Source organism: Triturus cristatus, chromosome 4_2 (genome assembly GCF_964204655.1).
Source record: "Triturus cristatus chromosome 4_2, aTriCri1.1, whole genome shotgun sequence".
In the NCBI taxonomy this organism is placed as follows: Eukaryota; Metazoa; Chordata; class Amphibia; order Caudata; family Salamandridae; genus Triturus; species Triturus cristatus.
Window position 1 is genome coordinate 128,797,446 of NC_140586.1, and position 13,202 is coordinate 128,810,647.

At 49.2% G+C, this 13,202-nt stretch overlaps 1 protein-coding gene across 2 annotated transcripts in view; it reads left to right on the forward strand.

Annotated features, from left to right (window-relative positions):
• The window catches only part of TFCP2 (transcription factor CP2), a 295,496-nt gene that overhangs the window by 157,085 nt on the left and 125,209 nt on the right, over positions 1–13,202 (forward strand). For both annotated transcript variants that reach the window (XM_085600782.1, XM_085600781.1), the window contains exon 9: positions 12,143–12,226. In XM_085600782.1, the coding sequence (XP_085456908.1) occupies positions 12,143–12,226 (84 nt within the window). The remainder of the gene's footprint in view (positions 1–12,142; positions 12,227–13,202) is intronic.

Here is a 13,202-nt window from a genome sequence, read left to right on the forward strand (position 1 = left end):
GCTGCACGCCTCACACTGCTACACGAAACACTGCTGCACGCCTCACACTGCTGCACGCCTCACACTGCTGCACGCCGCACACTGCTGCACGCCGCACACTGCTGCACGCCGCACACTGCTGCACGCCTCACACTGCTGCACGCCGCACACTGCTGCACGAAAAACTGCTGCACGCCACACACTGCTGCACACTGCTGCACGCCGCACACTGCTGCACGCCGCACACTGCTGCACGCCGCACACTGCTGCACGCCGCACAATGCTGCACGCCGCACAATGCTGCACGCCGCACAATGCTGCACGCCGCACAATGCTACACGAAATACTGCTGCACGGCACACACTGCTGACCGCCGCACACTGCTGCACGCCACACACTGCTGCACACTGCTGCATTACTCACTGCTGCATGCTGCACGCCGCACACTGCTGCACGCCGCACACTGCTGCACGCCGCACACTGCTGCACGCCGCACACTGCTGCACGCCGCACACTGCTGCACGCCGCACAATGCTACACAAAACACTGCTGCACGCCACACCCTGCTGCACAGCACACACTGCTGCACACCGTAAACTGCTGCACGCCTCACACTGCTACACGAAACACTGCTGCACGCCTCACACTGCTGCACGCCTCACACTGCTGCACGCCGCACACTGCTGCACTCCACACACTGCTTTTATGCGAGTTTATCCTACTGACATTGTAAATGTCAATGCCTTTTTTATTTGTTTTAAAACCAAAACATAAATAAAAGGCATTGTAATTTTACAATGCCAACAGCTCAAACTCTTATAAATGCGAGACCTATTGCATTGCAAATGCTTGTTGGTTTTCTTATGGTCATCCCCTGAACAACTACCCCCCCTCCACCCCTTAAGTTTTTGGACTGATGCTGCTTTTTTTTCGACTCTGTAGTGCACTTTACTTTAAGTTCCTAGTATGTGGTACAAGAGTTACACAGGGCTGGTAAGTTAAAAGTCACAAGTGGACTGCAGCACTTAATTGTGCCACCGCTTCAGTGAAAAAGTGACTCTAGGCCTGCCACTGGAGCTTTGTTGGACGGCGTTAAAACTGCCAACTTGTCATGGCATTAAAAACCCTCTTGCCAGGTTAAATCCTTAATTTTTAATATTCAAGGAATCGGGCAGGCTGGCAGCGTGAGGCCTGGAGTGCTGTGGTGGTGGTCACCTCTTGCTGAGCTCTGTGTCGCCGGGCCAGAAAGCCCTGAAAATCCTGCAGTGGTTCCATCTGAACCGACATCCCCGGCATCCGGAAAGTGCCGGGCTGTGGTGGGCGGACACCTGGGGGCTGTCCTACCCCCCCCCCCCTCACCTCCCACCCCTCCGGTCGAGGTGGGAGGGCCATGAAAGCTGTGGAGGCCCTAGAGACGATGTCGGTGACACAGCTGTGCAGAGACGCAGCAGCGAGGAGCTGGCCCCAAGGAGGTAGGGTCGGAGAGGATGCTGGTGGACCAGTGAAGCTGCAGGGGAGGAGTGCCTGCCCTCCCGACACTGAGACGCTGCTGGGTCTGTGGCAGCGCAGCAGGAAAGAGAGGCCTCTCCTGCGAACAATTGAGGCCTGTCCTGGGCGGTGGCCGAAAGTGGGGAGCGACTGAGGAAAGGTGTGGCAGCCCCCTAGGTCCTCATGAGCTGGACCACAGACATGGTGTCATCGAGAAAGTAGATGCACAGCAGAAGCAAGGCATACTTCTCGGGACCCAGCAAACTGTGGCCTTTTAATTTGACTAGCATGGTGTGGGTGACAAGAGGGCGATTGCCTCGATAAGCCCCTCCCTCCCCCACCCCCCGGAAGTCTGCCCATTTTAAGTGCATCCGAGTATCGGGGGATGGTGAGGCATGGCTATAACTGTAGTGATGGGGCACTGGAACCCACAAAAACTGGCAATCCTAGCAGCTCTGCGAATGGCTTGGAGGGCCCTGATGGCAGTGCAACTAGAATGAAGTGGTGGGGGAGAAGAGCCTGCCTAAAGTAGAGGGCACACTAGGGTATTTGTCTTGAGCTCTGAAGGCCCCTGGGGAGGCTGTAGTGGAAGACTGGCATAGGCGATGCACCCAGACAGATACTGGGGGACATGCCCCTACCACCGGCGACGCACAAGATGACCCTAGGCAGGGATTGCCCTGCAGCCTGATCAGATATGGAGATACATAGCCGGTTGCCCCCGGCAGCCGAGACCTGGCCTGCCCGACGATGGTGCGCTGGAAGCCTATGATCTTTAGTCGCCGTCCCCTAACACTTCCCTGGGCACAGGCTGGGGGCTGTCACATACCGTCCTGGAGTGGTGGAAAATCCTGCCAGCATGTCACTGAACAGTGAAGACCTGGTTGATGGGGGTAAATAAACAGCGACCAGGAGCAATGATGCACCCTAAGCAGCCCAAGTTGTTATAGGGGGCAGGCCAGAAGCTGAATGAGGGCGTGAAGCCAGGTGGTCGCCACTCGAAGAACACACCAATGGAATCCTAGTGGCTACCTGCAACACGAAGGAAACTGTGGCTCAGGGTGTGGGCCTCTTGCGGGGGGGACCACTGTAAGATAGTAGCAAAAGTAGGAGAGGCGGAATGCTCCATAACCGAAATGGCTCCTTTGGTCAAAGATCACTCCACACAGATTCAACAGATCCAGTCAGAAATAAGGAAACAGATGGCCCGGGTGGACGATGGAGGGGGCCGCACCAGGTGGAATAATGTCTGCATCATTGGAGTCCATGAGCATGCTCAGTGCCCCAGCATGGACCCGTTTGTGCAGAAATGGCTGCTAAAATAAGAGTTAATCGGTAATGCCTCCAACTTGTATCCTGTGTAGCTGGCCCACAGTGTCCCGGGTTGGCCACCGCCATTGACCCCCCCCCCCCCCCCCCCCACCCCACCTTCCAGACCAATCATAGCCAGACTGCTTAATGTTAGGGAACCGGACCAAATTAATTCTGCAGGAGCCATGTGCAAGAGGTCCATAGCAATATCCTCCCAGACTACATTGCATCAGTTCAGTGACAAAGGGAAACATTCCTAAAAGTGAAACGGCACCTAAGAAGCCTAAACCTGATGTATGCTCTTCTTTTCCCTGCAAAACTATGCATCACGGTGGAGGGGGAGGCGTCCTTTGATTTGGCCTCGGAAGTTTGGGACAGTTTGGAGCGTAAGAGCTACCCAATGCCCGAATCGGCGGACCCTGCCTTCAGCCTAGGGGCAAGAGTAGAGATCCCGACCCACAAACAGGAGTCAAGGCAGAGGGACCCCAACAAAGGACCAGGCACTGAAGAAGTGCTTGAGGGTGGTGCAGGAGGTACAGGAGGGAAAACCATGGTCTACCAACAACAAGTGGTCCGCCCTAGCGATGACTTCCCAAAACTCAAGACACTGCAAGGCTTCCGATGGTGGAGATTGGGTGCGATTCCATCCCATGGTGACTCCCATGGCAGCAGACGAAATTGAGTGAGCGTTTGATCCAGTCTGCGCCATCCATGGGGCGACTGATGGCTGGAGCCTGAGATTGCTGGGCTCACTGAAAATAAAGGCGAACAAACTGTTGGGCAGAACGCCCTAGCGGCGCTAGGCAGCACTGCAGAAATGCAAGAATCGGCAGAGTTTTGTATGACATGTTGGAGGGTTGTCGATTGGTACCTTGAGCATTTAGGGGTTGAGGTTCATTTCTCACCACATAAGGAAACTGGGTGGGTTAGGAAGTTGAAGGGAAGTTTGGGGGACTAGTTTGGGTGGTACAGGGAGGCTTACATCTCGGACTGGGGGTCACAACCATACCAAGAGTTAATATGTAGCATCAATGGGCACACACACACCGGATACACGTCACATACGTAGCACAGGAGGTTCCGACCTCACTTTTTTATCCTGGAAAGTAAATGGTATGGGCGATAAGCTCAAATGGGGGATGGTAATGAAATATATGGTGTGGCATGCATAGGACATTGTTCTGCTACAAGAAACCCACTTGTTGGGCAACAGTTGTGGCTTCCTGGGAAAAGGCAGATGAGCATTATTATCTCACACTGGATCTACAAGGGGCTCCCGGGGCACATGTATCCTGGCCCATAAATCCCTTCTCTACCATGTGTCGAAGACATGAGTAGTTCCCCCAGGTTTGCTGTTTGGCTACAAGGGGCACATGGTTGGAGAAGAAATTGTATTTGGGACTTCAATCCCATGGTCTAGACAAAATGTCAAGATGGTTTACATCAATCCTTGAGGCACTTCTGGTGGTGGAAGGAGGCCTGAATCTGGTTCTTGAGGAAAGAATTAGACAGGTTGACCAAGTGTAAGGCTTGAGGGCCGAGGATGGTGCCTGGACCCCTTGATACTTGCACTCCTCCAAACCCTATGTCCAGGAGGCCACGGAGACCGATTTCAAGGATAAGAAGGGCTCAGTACTATCGGGCATCTCAGTGTGGGAGGCCTATGAAACAATGCTGCAAGGCTGACTGATAGCCCTAACAGTGGGTCAATACCGATCACTGCAGGGAGAAAGAACAACAACTGTTAGACTGGGAGGCCCAATACGTACTACACCCAGACAGGGAGTTAGCGACCCATATTGAGTCCGCAAGGGAGGACTATTGTGTGCAGACACTGCCCTTGAGATAGCGCAGGCCTTCGTGGACAAACTGACAACTCCCTATACCCAGGGGTGGGATAGCAGCCAATCTGGAGAATTGGGCGATTTCCTCTGGGATATTCCAACTTGTGTGACTAGATGCAGGAGCACCAATGTCCCTCGATGGGTACCTGTAGGAAAGGGAAATAGCAGAAGCACTGATGCAGTTAAAGGTGGGAGGGGCGGGGGGGGGGGGAGTGGTCAGTCCCTAACAGATTCCCAGTAGAAATGTCTTGCTGTGTGGAGTGGCTGGTGGCAAAACTACTCCACATGGTGTACATGTAAGCGTTCTCACAAAGGATATTGCCCACAGATCTTTGCCAAGCAGACATAGTTTGCAGTGTGAATCTTTCGGGATTCACTATGCTGGGCATCATTCCGCCATCTAGTGGTTGGGTCCGGAATTGTAGTATTTTGTTTGTCGTGGTTGGTGGGCTTCAACGACTTAGTATCATTTGGTGTCCTTCTGTGACGACGGGCTTCCTCCGGAAGCTCCCACCTTTGGTAGCCATTTTCAGATTCTTTTTTCCCGCTGTTGGGTGTCTAGATCGTTACGGAGAAGCTCTCAAGATTGGAGAGAAGAATCGAAGAAATAAAGAAGGAAGCCCAGAGCAACAAGAGATCAACGAGGAGTCGAAAATTGAGATCTTCGACTATCGAAGAATGCACATGCAGGATGCTCCCTGGACGCGGTAATGGACAAGACACCGTTCAAATTTTGCCAGAACTCTCACCACAAGTACGCAAAGAAGGATCAGCACCCAGTCTGTAATCTGTGCCTGCCGCTGGATCATCAGAGCGCCGAATGCAACGCCTGCGCGGTCTTCACCCCGAAGACATTGAGAGTGAGAGAAAGACAGCGACGTGCCAATCACAACATGCAGGGCCAAGGACCACCGCCTTCGTTGCGAGACCTGAGCCTCTCCAGTGAAGAGGAAGATAATGTCGCCGAAGGACCAGAGGGCGACGAGGAAAGAGATATTTTGATTGTGGATGTCAAAAAGAAGACTTCGAAATAGGTAAGGGAGTCGTCGACCCTGAAAAAACCTGAAGAGTCCCGAAAAACAGGCTCAAAACTAACTAAGGGAGCCCCAACGCCGAAAATGTTGACGACCGCGACAGCACCCAAGCCAAAACATACCGTAGGATCCTTCGATAAGGACTCCGAAATGGCAAAGGTCCTCGAAAGGGCGAAGACGCCGAAAAACGAAAGGCAGATGATCTCGATGCCGAAACACACGCGACCGAGATAGAAAGGAAGAGGATAAGGCTCGAAGCCGAAATGGCAAATATACTGCAACGTAAGAGAGACTTCGACGAAAGCTTGAAGCATTTCAAGATTCCATCGAAAACAAATGATACAACAGGGGAGACAGTCGTCGAGGGCATAATTCCACCGACAACCCCTGAGCCAGTCGAGGAAGAAGAAGAACAAGAACCGGAATCATTCTTCTTCGGGGATGACGTCAACGAAGATGACCAAACATATGCGGAATCGGCGATATCGGAGAAGCAAGACCTCCAATGGCAAGATCTCGACGCCGAATCACCGGAGGATGCTGTGAAGACATATCTTTCCAGGCCTTCACCTCCAGATGACATTGGCATGTATAATCAAGTGGTAAGGAAGGCCGCAGACACGTATGGGGTGCCTCTTGAGGAGGAAAAACCACAGTCATGTTTTTATTAGAGACACTTATGCCTACGCAATCGAGAAACCAATGATATTGCCCACAGATCTTTGCCAAGCAGACATAGTTTTGATCCATAAACATGCAAAGCCCCCGGAGTTGTGCTCCTCCTACCAGCCGTTCTCTGTACTCCATATCAACACCAAGGTACTGATGAAGGTCCTGGTGAATGACTTGTTGCCAGTGACACACACCGTCCTAGCCCCTAACCAATTGGGATTTATGCCTTATAGGTCCACCAGACATAATCTCAGATGCCTCATCTGCTGTTTAGCCTGGGAATACCGCCTACGGAGCTGGCGACCCTTGTGGCACGAGACACGGCCAAAGCGTTTAACTCGCTGGAGTGGCTCTACCTTATGGCGCTTCTGGACAGACTGGGCTTTGTCTCCTCTTTTTTTAGCCTGGGTCCGGCTATTATACACTGACCCTACGGCTCGTGTTAAGGTTAACAATACCATCTCTGCAAGCTTTGCATTGGAGACTGGGACGAGGCAGGGCTGCCCCCTATCCCCGCTACTCTTTGCAATCACCATGGAACCAGTAGCGAGTTGGATCCGTAGAGATGCCCTGGTGTGCGGTCTTTGATGAAACACGACTGGGAAGACTCCTATGCGGACAATGTTTTATTGTACTAAGTATAGAGAAAGAAGGCTTGTACCATCTTGGATTTGGGTAGAGAAGGGAACGCTTGGACTGTTTGGTGGCCAAACTCCTAGGAAGTGGAGTAAAGCGAGAAGGGTTGACTTGTAGGAACTATTGCTCATTTTGCTATTGAGTTTTCCCTCTGATAAACAAAATGATGGCATATAAGTGGCATCCCAGACGCACAGTCCTCAGATCACCACTGGACTGGAGAGAAGACAGAAAAAGGGTTGCCCTTCTGCTCCCTAGACCCAGCTAAGAGATGCTGCACCTAAGACTGGACTGTACCTACTGCGCCCAGTTGTGGAAAACTCCACTTGTGCCAAGGCGAAAAAAGTGACTCCAAGGAGTAGTAGCCTAGCTTCCTGTTAAGTTTCAGGACCACCAAAAGTTAAGGAACTCTGCACTCCTCGAGAGCTCTGCTGCCCACGAATGCCTGACTGGTGGTAGATGCCGGAGTGCCGACTGGGAGACTAGAATCCTGATCTTCCCGGGATGTCCTTAAGTCCATTGGACCTAGCTTGAAGTGGATCCTGGTCCCCGGAAAAAAAGACTTGCTTACCTCTAAGCAACCATTGCAAAAGCTGTAAACGGGAGACCAGTTAACCAGTGGCATGTGAACCTGCACTGGACTGCTCTGCTGCAGCGTGGGAGATTGAGACCTGAAGCCAGGCACGAACCTTGATGCTCGTGGATACCATGGAGGACCCAGGAACATTCACCGCATCTCTTCAGCATCCTCGACATATTCAGCATCCTGCATCTGCAGCATCTGGACTATTTCTTGGCTGGACCGCGATGCAGAATAAAAGTTCAGAAAAGACCCCGAGACTGCTGGACCTGACAATTAACTGTCTCCCTGGACCTCAGTGGTCCCTGTGTCTGGTCCCAACTCATTTTGGTCTGTCCAAGTGAAGAGAAGCCGCCACACTAGACAGTTCGGAAAAAACTGCTTAAACGCTTACAGCAATTTATTGCATTTTCCAAGAGTAAAACCATCATGATTTTACTTACCTTTAAAACGTAATATCTCCAAATTCCCTCAATAGACACCAAACCAACAAAAATCTATTTGAAGGTTAAAAAAAAAACCTCTGTCTTTTTATAAATTGGTGTTGGGTTTTTATTGTGTTGTTTTTTACTTATTAACTGTTATGGTATTTTAAAATGCTTTACACTTTGATGAACCCTTACTGCTCTGTGCCGCAGCTAACCAGGATTGAGTTATGGGTTTATTAAAGAATCCTAACTGGACCTGACAAGGGTTGTGATGTTATATCGTAAGGTCCCACAACCACAACACATCGTCTACCCAATCACTATAGGAGGTTAGGCTGATTTATGATGCGCTGTTTGAAGGCATCAACAGGCATGAGCCACTTGTGAATGTTGGTGGAATCTAAAGCCTAAGCACTACTTAAATTCGACATTTTCTGTTGGGCTAAGTGTTACACCCAGTAAAGTTGCTGGTCCAGTTATCTCCTCTGCTCTTCAAACACCTCACCTGAATTTCTCAGTGGTTCTGGTTTGGCCCTCACAGTATGTCAAGCATCTGGTGCTAGGCACAGTCGATTTGTGTCTGGTATGGACCTAACAGAAGGTTATTTATTCTTCAATTTTCCTCGCTGTCAAGAGTTGGGAAAGACTTGGTTTCCTGTTTTTACGAATGACAACTCAGGGTACTGGCCTGAGCTGTCTCCTTGCTCTATCGAATGTTAGAGATGTCCCTGTCCACTGGGTCTGTGTGGCAGTTAAACTATGTAAACTATGGAAGCCAGCTGAGCAGAGTTCCACAAGAATTTAAGCTCCTTCTAGATTGCTTTTTTTCTGTGGTGATAACATGGCACAACTAGGGCTTCATACTTTGAGCCAACAATACAATTCTACTGAGCTGCCTCAATACGTTTGGTCACTTAAATGAATATACGGAGGGGAGGGAAGGTCATGCTTTAATGCCAGACCAAAACAAAACATCAAGAATGTAACACTATGTGCTTCACTTATTCAATTTCCCACACACTTGACCTGCCTGCACTTACTCTACACAATATAGAACCTGTGCAACCATACCAGAGTCTCTCTGTTATGCTCTACATCTGTCAATTTCTCCCTTTGGCACCAATGCGTGATTTTGGGCAGGTCCCCAGTGCCAGTGTTTTTTCCCAAAAGCAAGGAAACGGTGCGATTGTTACACAATTGGCAATCTCTTTAGCACCCCTGTAAATCACTAATGAATGGTACCCCTGATACTTAGGGCATAGGTCCTAAAGACGGTTCGTAAGAGCTGTAGCATGTATTGTGCCACCCCAAGGGACCCACCGCCAAACTTCTGCAGACTACCATTGCACGCTGCGTGAAATGGTGAAGACAAAAGTGAAAACGTCACCTGACACACACCCTCTGTACCATGTCGCCAGACACTTTATGAAATATGTCATCCCTACAGCGGGCCTTACAACCCTAAGGTAGGGTGGATTATATTACATGTGGGGTAATATCTGCATGCGCAGATATGCCCTTGTGCTGTCTAGTTCGATTGCTAGATAGTACAAGTGAACAGGAAATCTTACTTGAGTAAATGTACTGGGCACTTGTCATTACCAGTTGCCCAGCTATATGATGGCTTAACTGAAACCTTTGGTGTTTGGTATCAAACACCCCATCTTAATAAATCTGTACTGATGCCAGTACTAGATGTATTATGACATGCACCCAGAGGGCACCTCAGAGGTGCCCCTGAAAACTTACCAACATTTAGTGTGCGTACCGACTGGTATTGACCAGCCTGCCACCACAGTTGCGTTTCTGACCCCCTGGAATTGAGAGCACACGCTCTTTGAGGTCAGAAACAATGGCTGCTCTGGCCGAAGGTGTTGTGACCTCCTCCAAGCAGGATGGCTAGTAAAGCATATCAAGGCATGAGTCTTCAAAGGACTCTGCCACCTTTAATATGCGAACCCTGCTTCCCCCAGACAGGGGAAATGCCACCCCCTGTCCAGAGCCCATTTGGCACCAGGAGACGTGGGAAAATTAGCTAGTCAGGAGGCGTGCTCACTATCAGGCTAGTTACACTCCTATGGTGGGCTACCTGAAGTGAACACAAAAAGCAGAATTCCACCATCTTGGTTTTCAGTAAAATTAGATACACTGGGACAGGGTTTTGCCCACTCCCCCACAGGAAGTGGTTATATAGGGGGTGTAGGCACCCCAAAGGTAAGTAGCACAACGGCTACTACCTTACACTCCACTTAACACCCATAAATTGAGAATTTAGGTGACACACCTGACACCAGGAACACAGATTTGACCGGCACAAGACGAGGACAAAGAAGAACGAAGAATAGAGAACCAATGACCAGCTGCTGACTTATTGGCGCCAAACCCTGCCTAGCTGCACCTGTCCCGACAACCGTGACAGACTCTTCCTGCTGCTGTGCATCTGCAAAGAACCCCGGTGAACTTCCAGCACTTTTCAAATTGTGGTAGAGGAGTACCAGGCACAAAACGGTAATGTCTGGTCCACCGTTCTGCCGTCTACCCCAGGTTCCACCAGCACAGAAGCCACCCAGGAAGAGGTCTCCGTGCTCCATAAGGTCAGATTCATCTCCCCACCAAGTATGAAAGACGCCATGACCACCCGGAGATGACAGCAATAATACCCGGGGTACCGGACCCCTTGCAGCAACCAAAGCCTGATTGACTCTAATCCAGACTCCAAGACCGAGCAGGCGTTGAGAGTCGGCACCACAGAGATCCACTTTGTGAGTGGCCCAGCTGTCCTGTTTGCCCCTCTTCTGCAACACAAAGACATGAGACAGTGACCGCAGCCACCCTACACATCAAAGCACCTATGCATCCGTGCTCTAAAGCCTGTGTCCAAGGAAGGTGGCGGTGCCAACGGGGTTCCCAGACCAACAAGAGCTTAGCCCATGCTTGGGATGGCCCAGACTGGACTACCTGCAGCCTCTTTCTTCAGGCCCCCTCCAACCGCAAGAGACTCCTGCACCGGAATCCAACCCCAAAAGACACCACTGCACCCGAGCCCCACAGCCTGAGGAGACGTGGACCAAGGGTGTCCCTGTGTGCCCCAGGATCTCAGGGGTCAATCTCTCCTGTGGGTTCACCTGGACTGGTGCCCCAGTCCTTGCTTGCTGCTACTTTGTAACAGTACTGTTCTCCGATTGATGTGAATGAGAAACACAACGCTGTTACAAACCTCTGCCCGAGAGCTCCCAGAGGTGACCTGTTGGTGTGGCCTTGGGCCTTGCCCCACACTCACCCTAAGTCCTGAAGATCAGTTGCTGACAAGTGCCCGAATGCAATACATGTTTTTCCTCCTTAGGATGACATTGCCGGTCCAGAAAATACACCATGTCTGTTTCTGAAAACTGTAAAAATTCATAACTCCTAAAGTACTTACCCGATTCCAATGATCTTGGCATCTAAATTTATATAGAAGTACGTGTTACTTTTTATAAATTGGTCTCTGATTTATTGAGTCTGTGTCTCATTTCCTGCCTTTGTGTGTGTGTGTGTGTAATAAATGCTTAGCACTATTTCTAACTGCTCGCCCACACTACCACAAAAGAGAGCACTTGGGTTGTCATTTGTTCCTCTGTAATTCCTTTGGGGTTTGCCTGGGCTCTCTGCACAGTGCACCTTATTTTGGTGCACTATATAGAGATCCAGCTTCCTACAATTCGTTTCATGCTTTCTCCATTATACCAGCCTTTGACTAAGCAGAGAATTTGGTTCTTTTGTGAACCATTTCAAAACATAACATGGCTCGAAGTTGACTTGTTTGGTACTTTGCAAGGGCTGCAAGAGTAGTTGGGACAAATGACATTTGTTGATAATGCATGAAGTGCATCTTAGCCCTGGAAATTAACAATCTGCTTTTATTTAATAAACCTTTTCTATGTGTCTACTATCTCTAAGTGATATTGGGTGATAAATGTGGCTTTCTGTTGTAGAAAGGGCATTTCATTCCTTGATTTTCTGATTTCATTTCTGCATTTGTAATGTTCACAAAAAACACCATACCTGACTGCAACTTTGGGACTATCTGAAATGTATAACAAACATAAATAGTTTTGGGGGAAAACATTGAAGCATTGTCCAGCTGTGCCCCAGCATCATGTACTTAGTCTGTTTTCTCCCTCTACACAGTGAAGCTGAGACTGTCAAGCCACACCGAGAATGGAAGCAGACACCTGCAGAGCCCCAGGACTACAACAGGATCTTCATCTTGGGGTGAGACTGTGATGTTGTGCTTTAGCCAAAATGCAAGAATTGAAACTGAAGCAATTGAATAATTTTTTCGCTTGCTTTTATAACTTTTCGCAAAACAGATAATAATATGAAATGTTCCCATTTTTTTGCTCTAATATTCCATTATTTAAAAAGGTGTGTATTTTAAAGCAAGTTATCTGTACAGGTGTATTGAATAGTTGGGTGTGGTAGGGTATATAAACGAGGCAATGCATGGGCATTGCTACAACTGATCAGATTCAGTCAAATGCTCTATGTGTACCATCTTAAAAGTAGGTTTGATTGTGAGCCAAATCTGATGAATTCTCAAACTTGCTGTTTGTAAGAATATCTGATGACTTACTGGCCTGCGTGATTGCTCTCGCAAACAAATTCTCACTTTCTGAGATGAGAACCGGAGAAAGGATAGCAGTTCATTAAACTTGCTTCTGTTAATGTCCCTGGCCATTTCCATGAATACAATACTTGAGGTTACTATCCCCCTTTCAGGTACAGTTTGCCACCAAACGTTTGCTTTCTTTTAAAGTGTAAGCTGTCTGCAATCTAATCATTAGGTCCTCCTTTAATGTCCCATCTCTCTTTACTTCTGTTCCTACTATATTGCTTCAGGCTGCCACTTTATCTTCACCCAGCCTGCTCCTATGTCTTCTGTGTTCTGTTTGCACTCTTCCATTGTCCCCATCACTTCCACCTTTTGGGTTTCGCTATACTTTTATGTGATCTAGAACCTCTTCTACACCATTCAGCCTTTGTCCGCAGCCTGTTTTCTACAGAGCGTTGGATGATATCCAGTTCTCATGTGTTAAGGTTGCAGTGGATAAAATGCTTTACATATTTCCTTTCTTGAGCTCTCATTTTCCCTCACAGCTCTTACACAAGTAGAAAAAATAATAGCTTCCTTCCAGATTCAGCTGTCGCAGCCAACAAAACAATGTCTTTTAGTTAGATGAAACGTTCT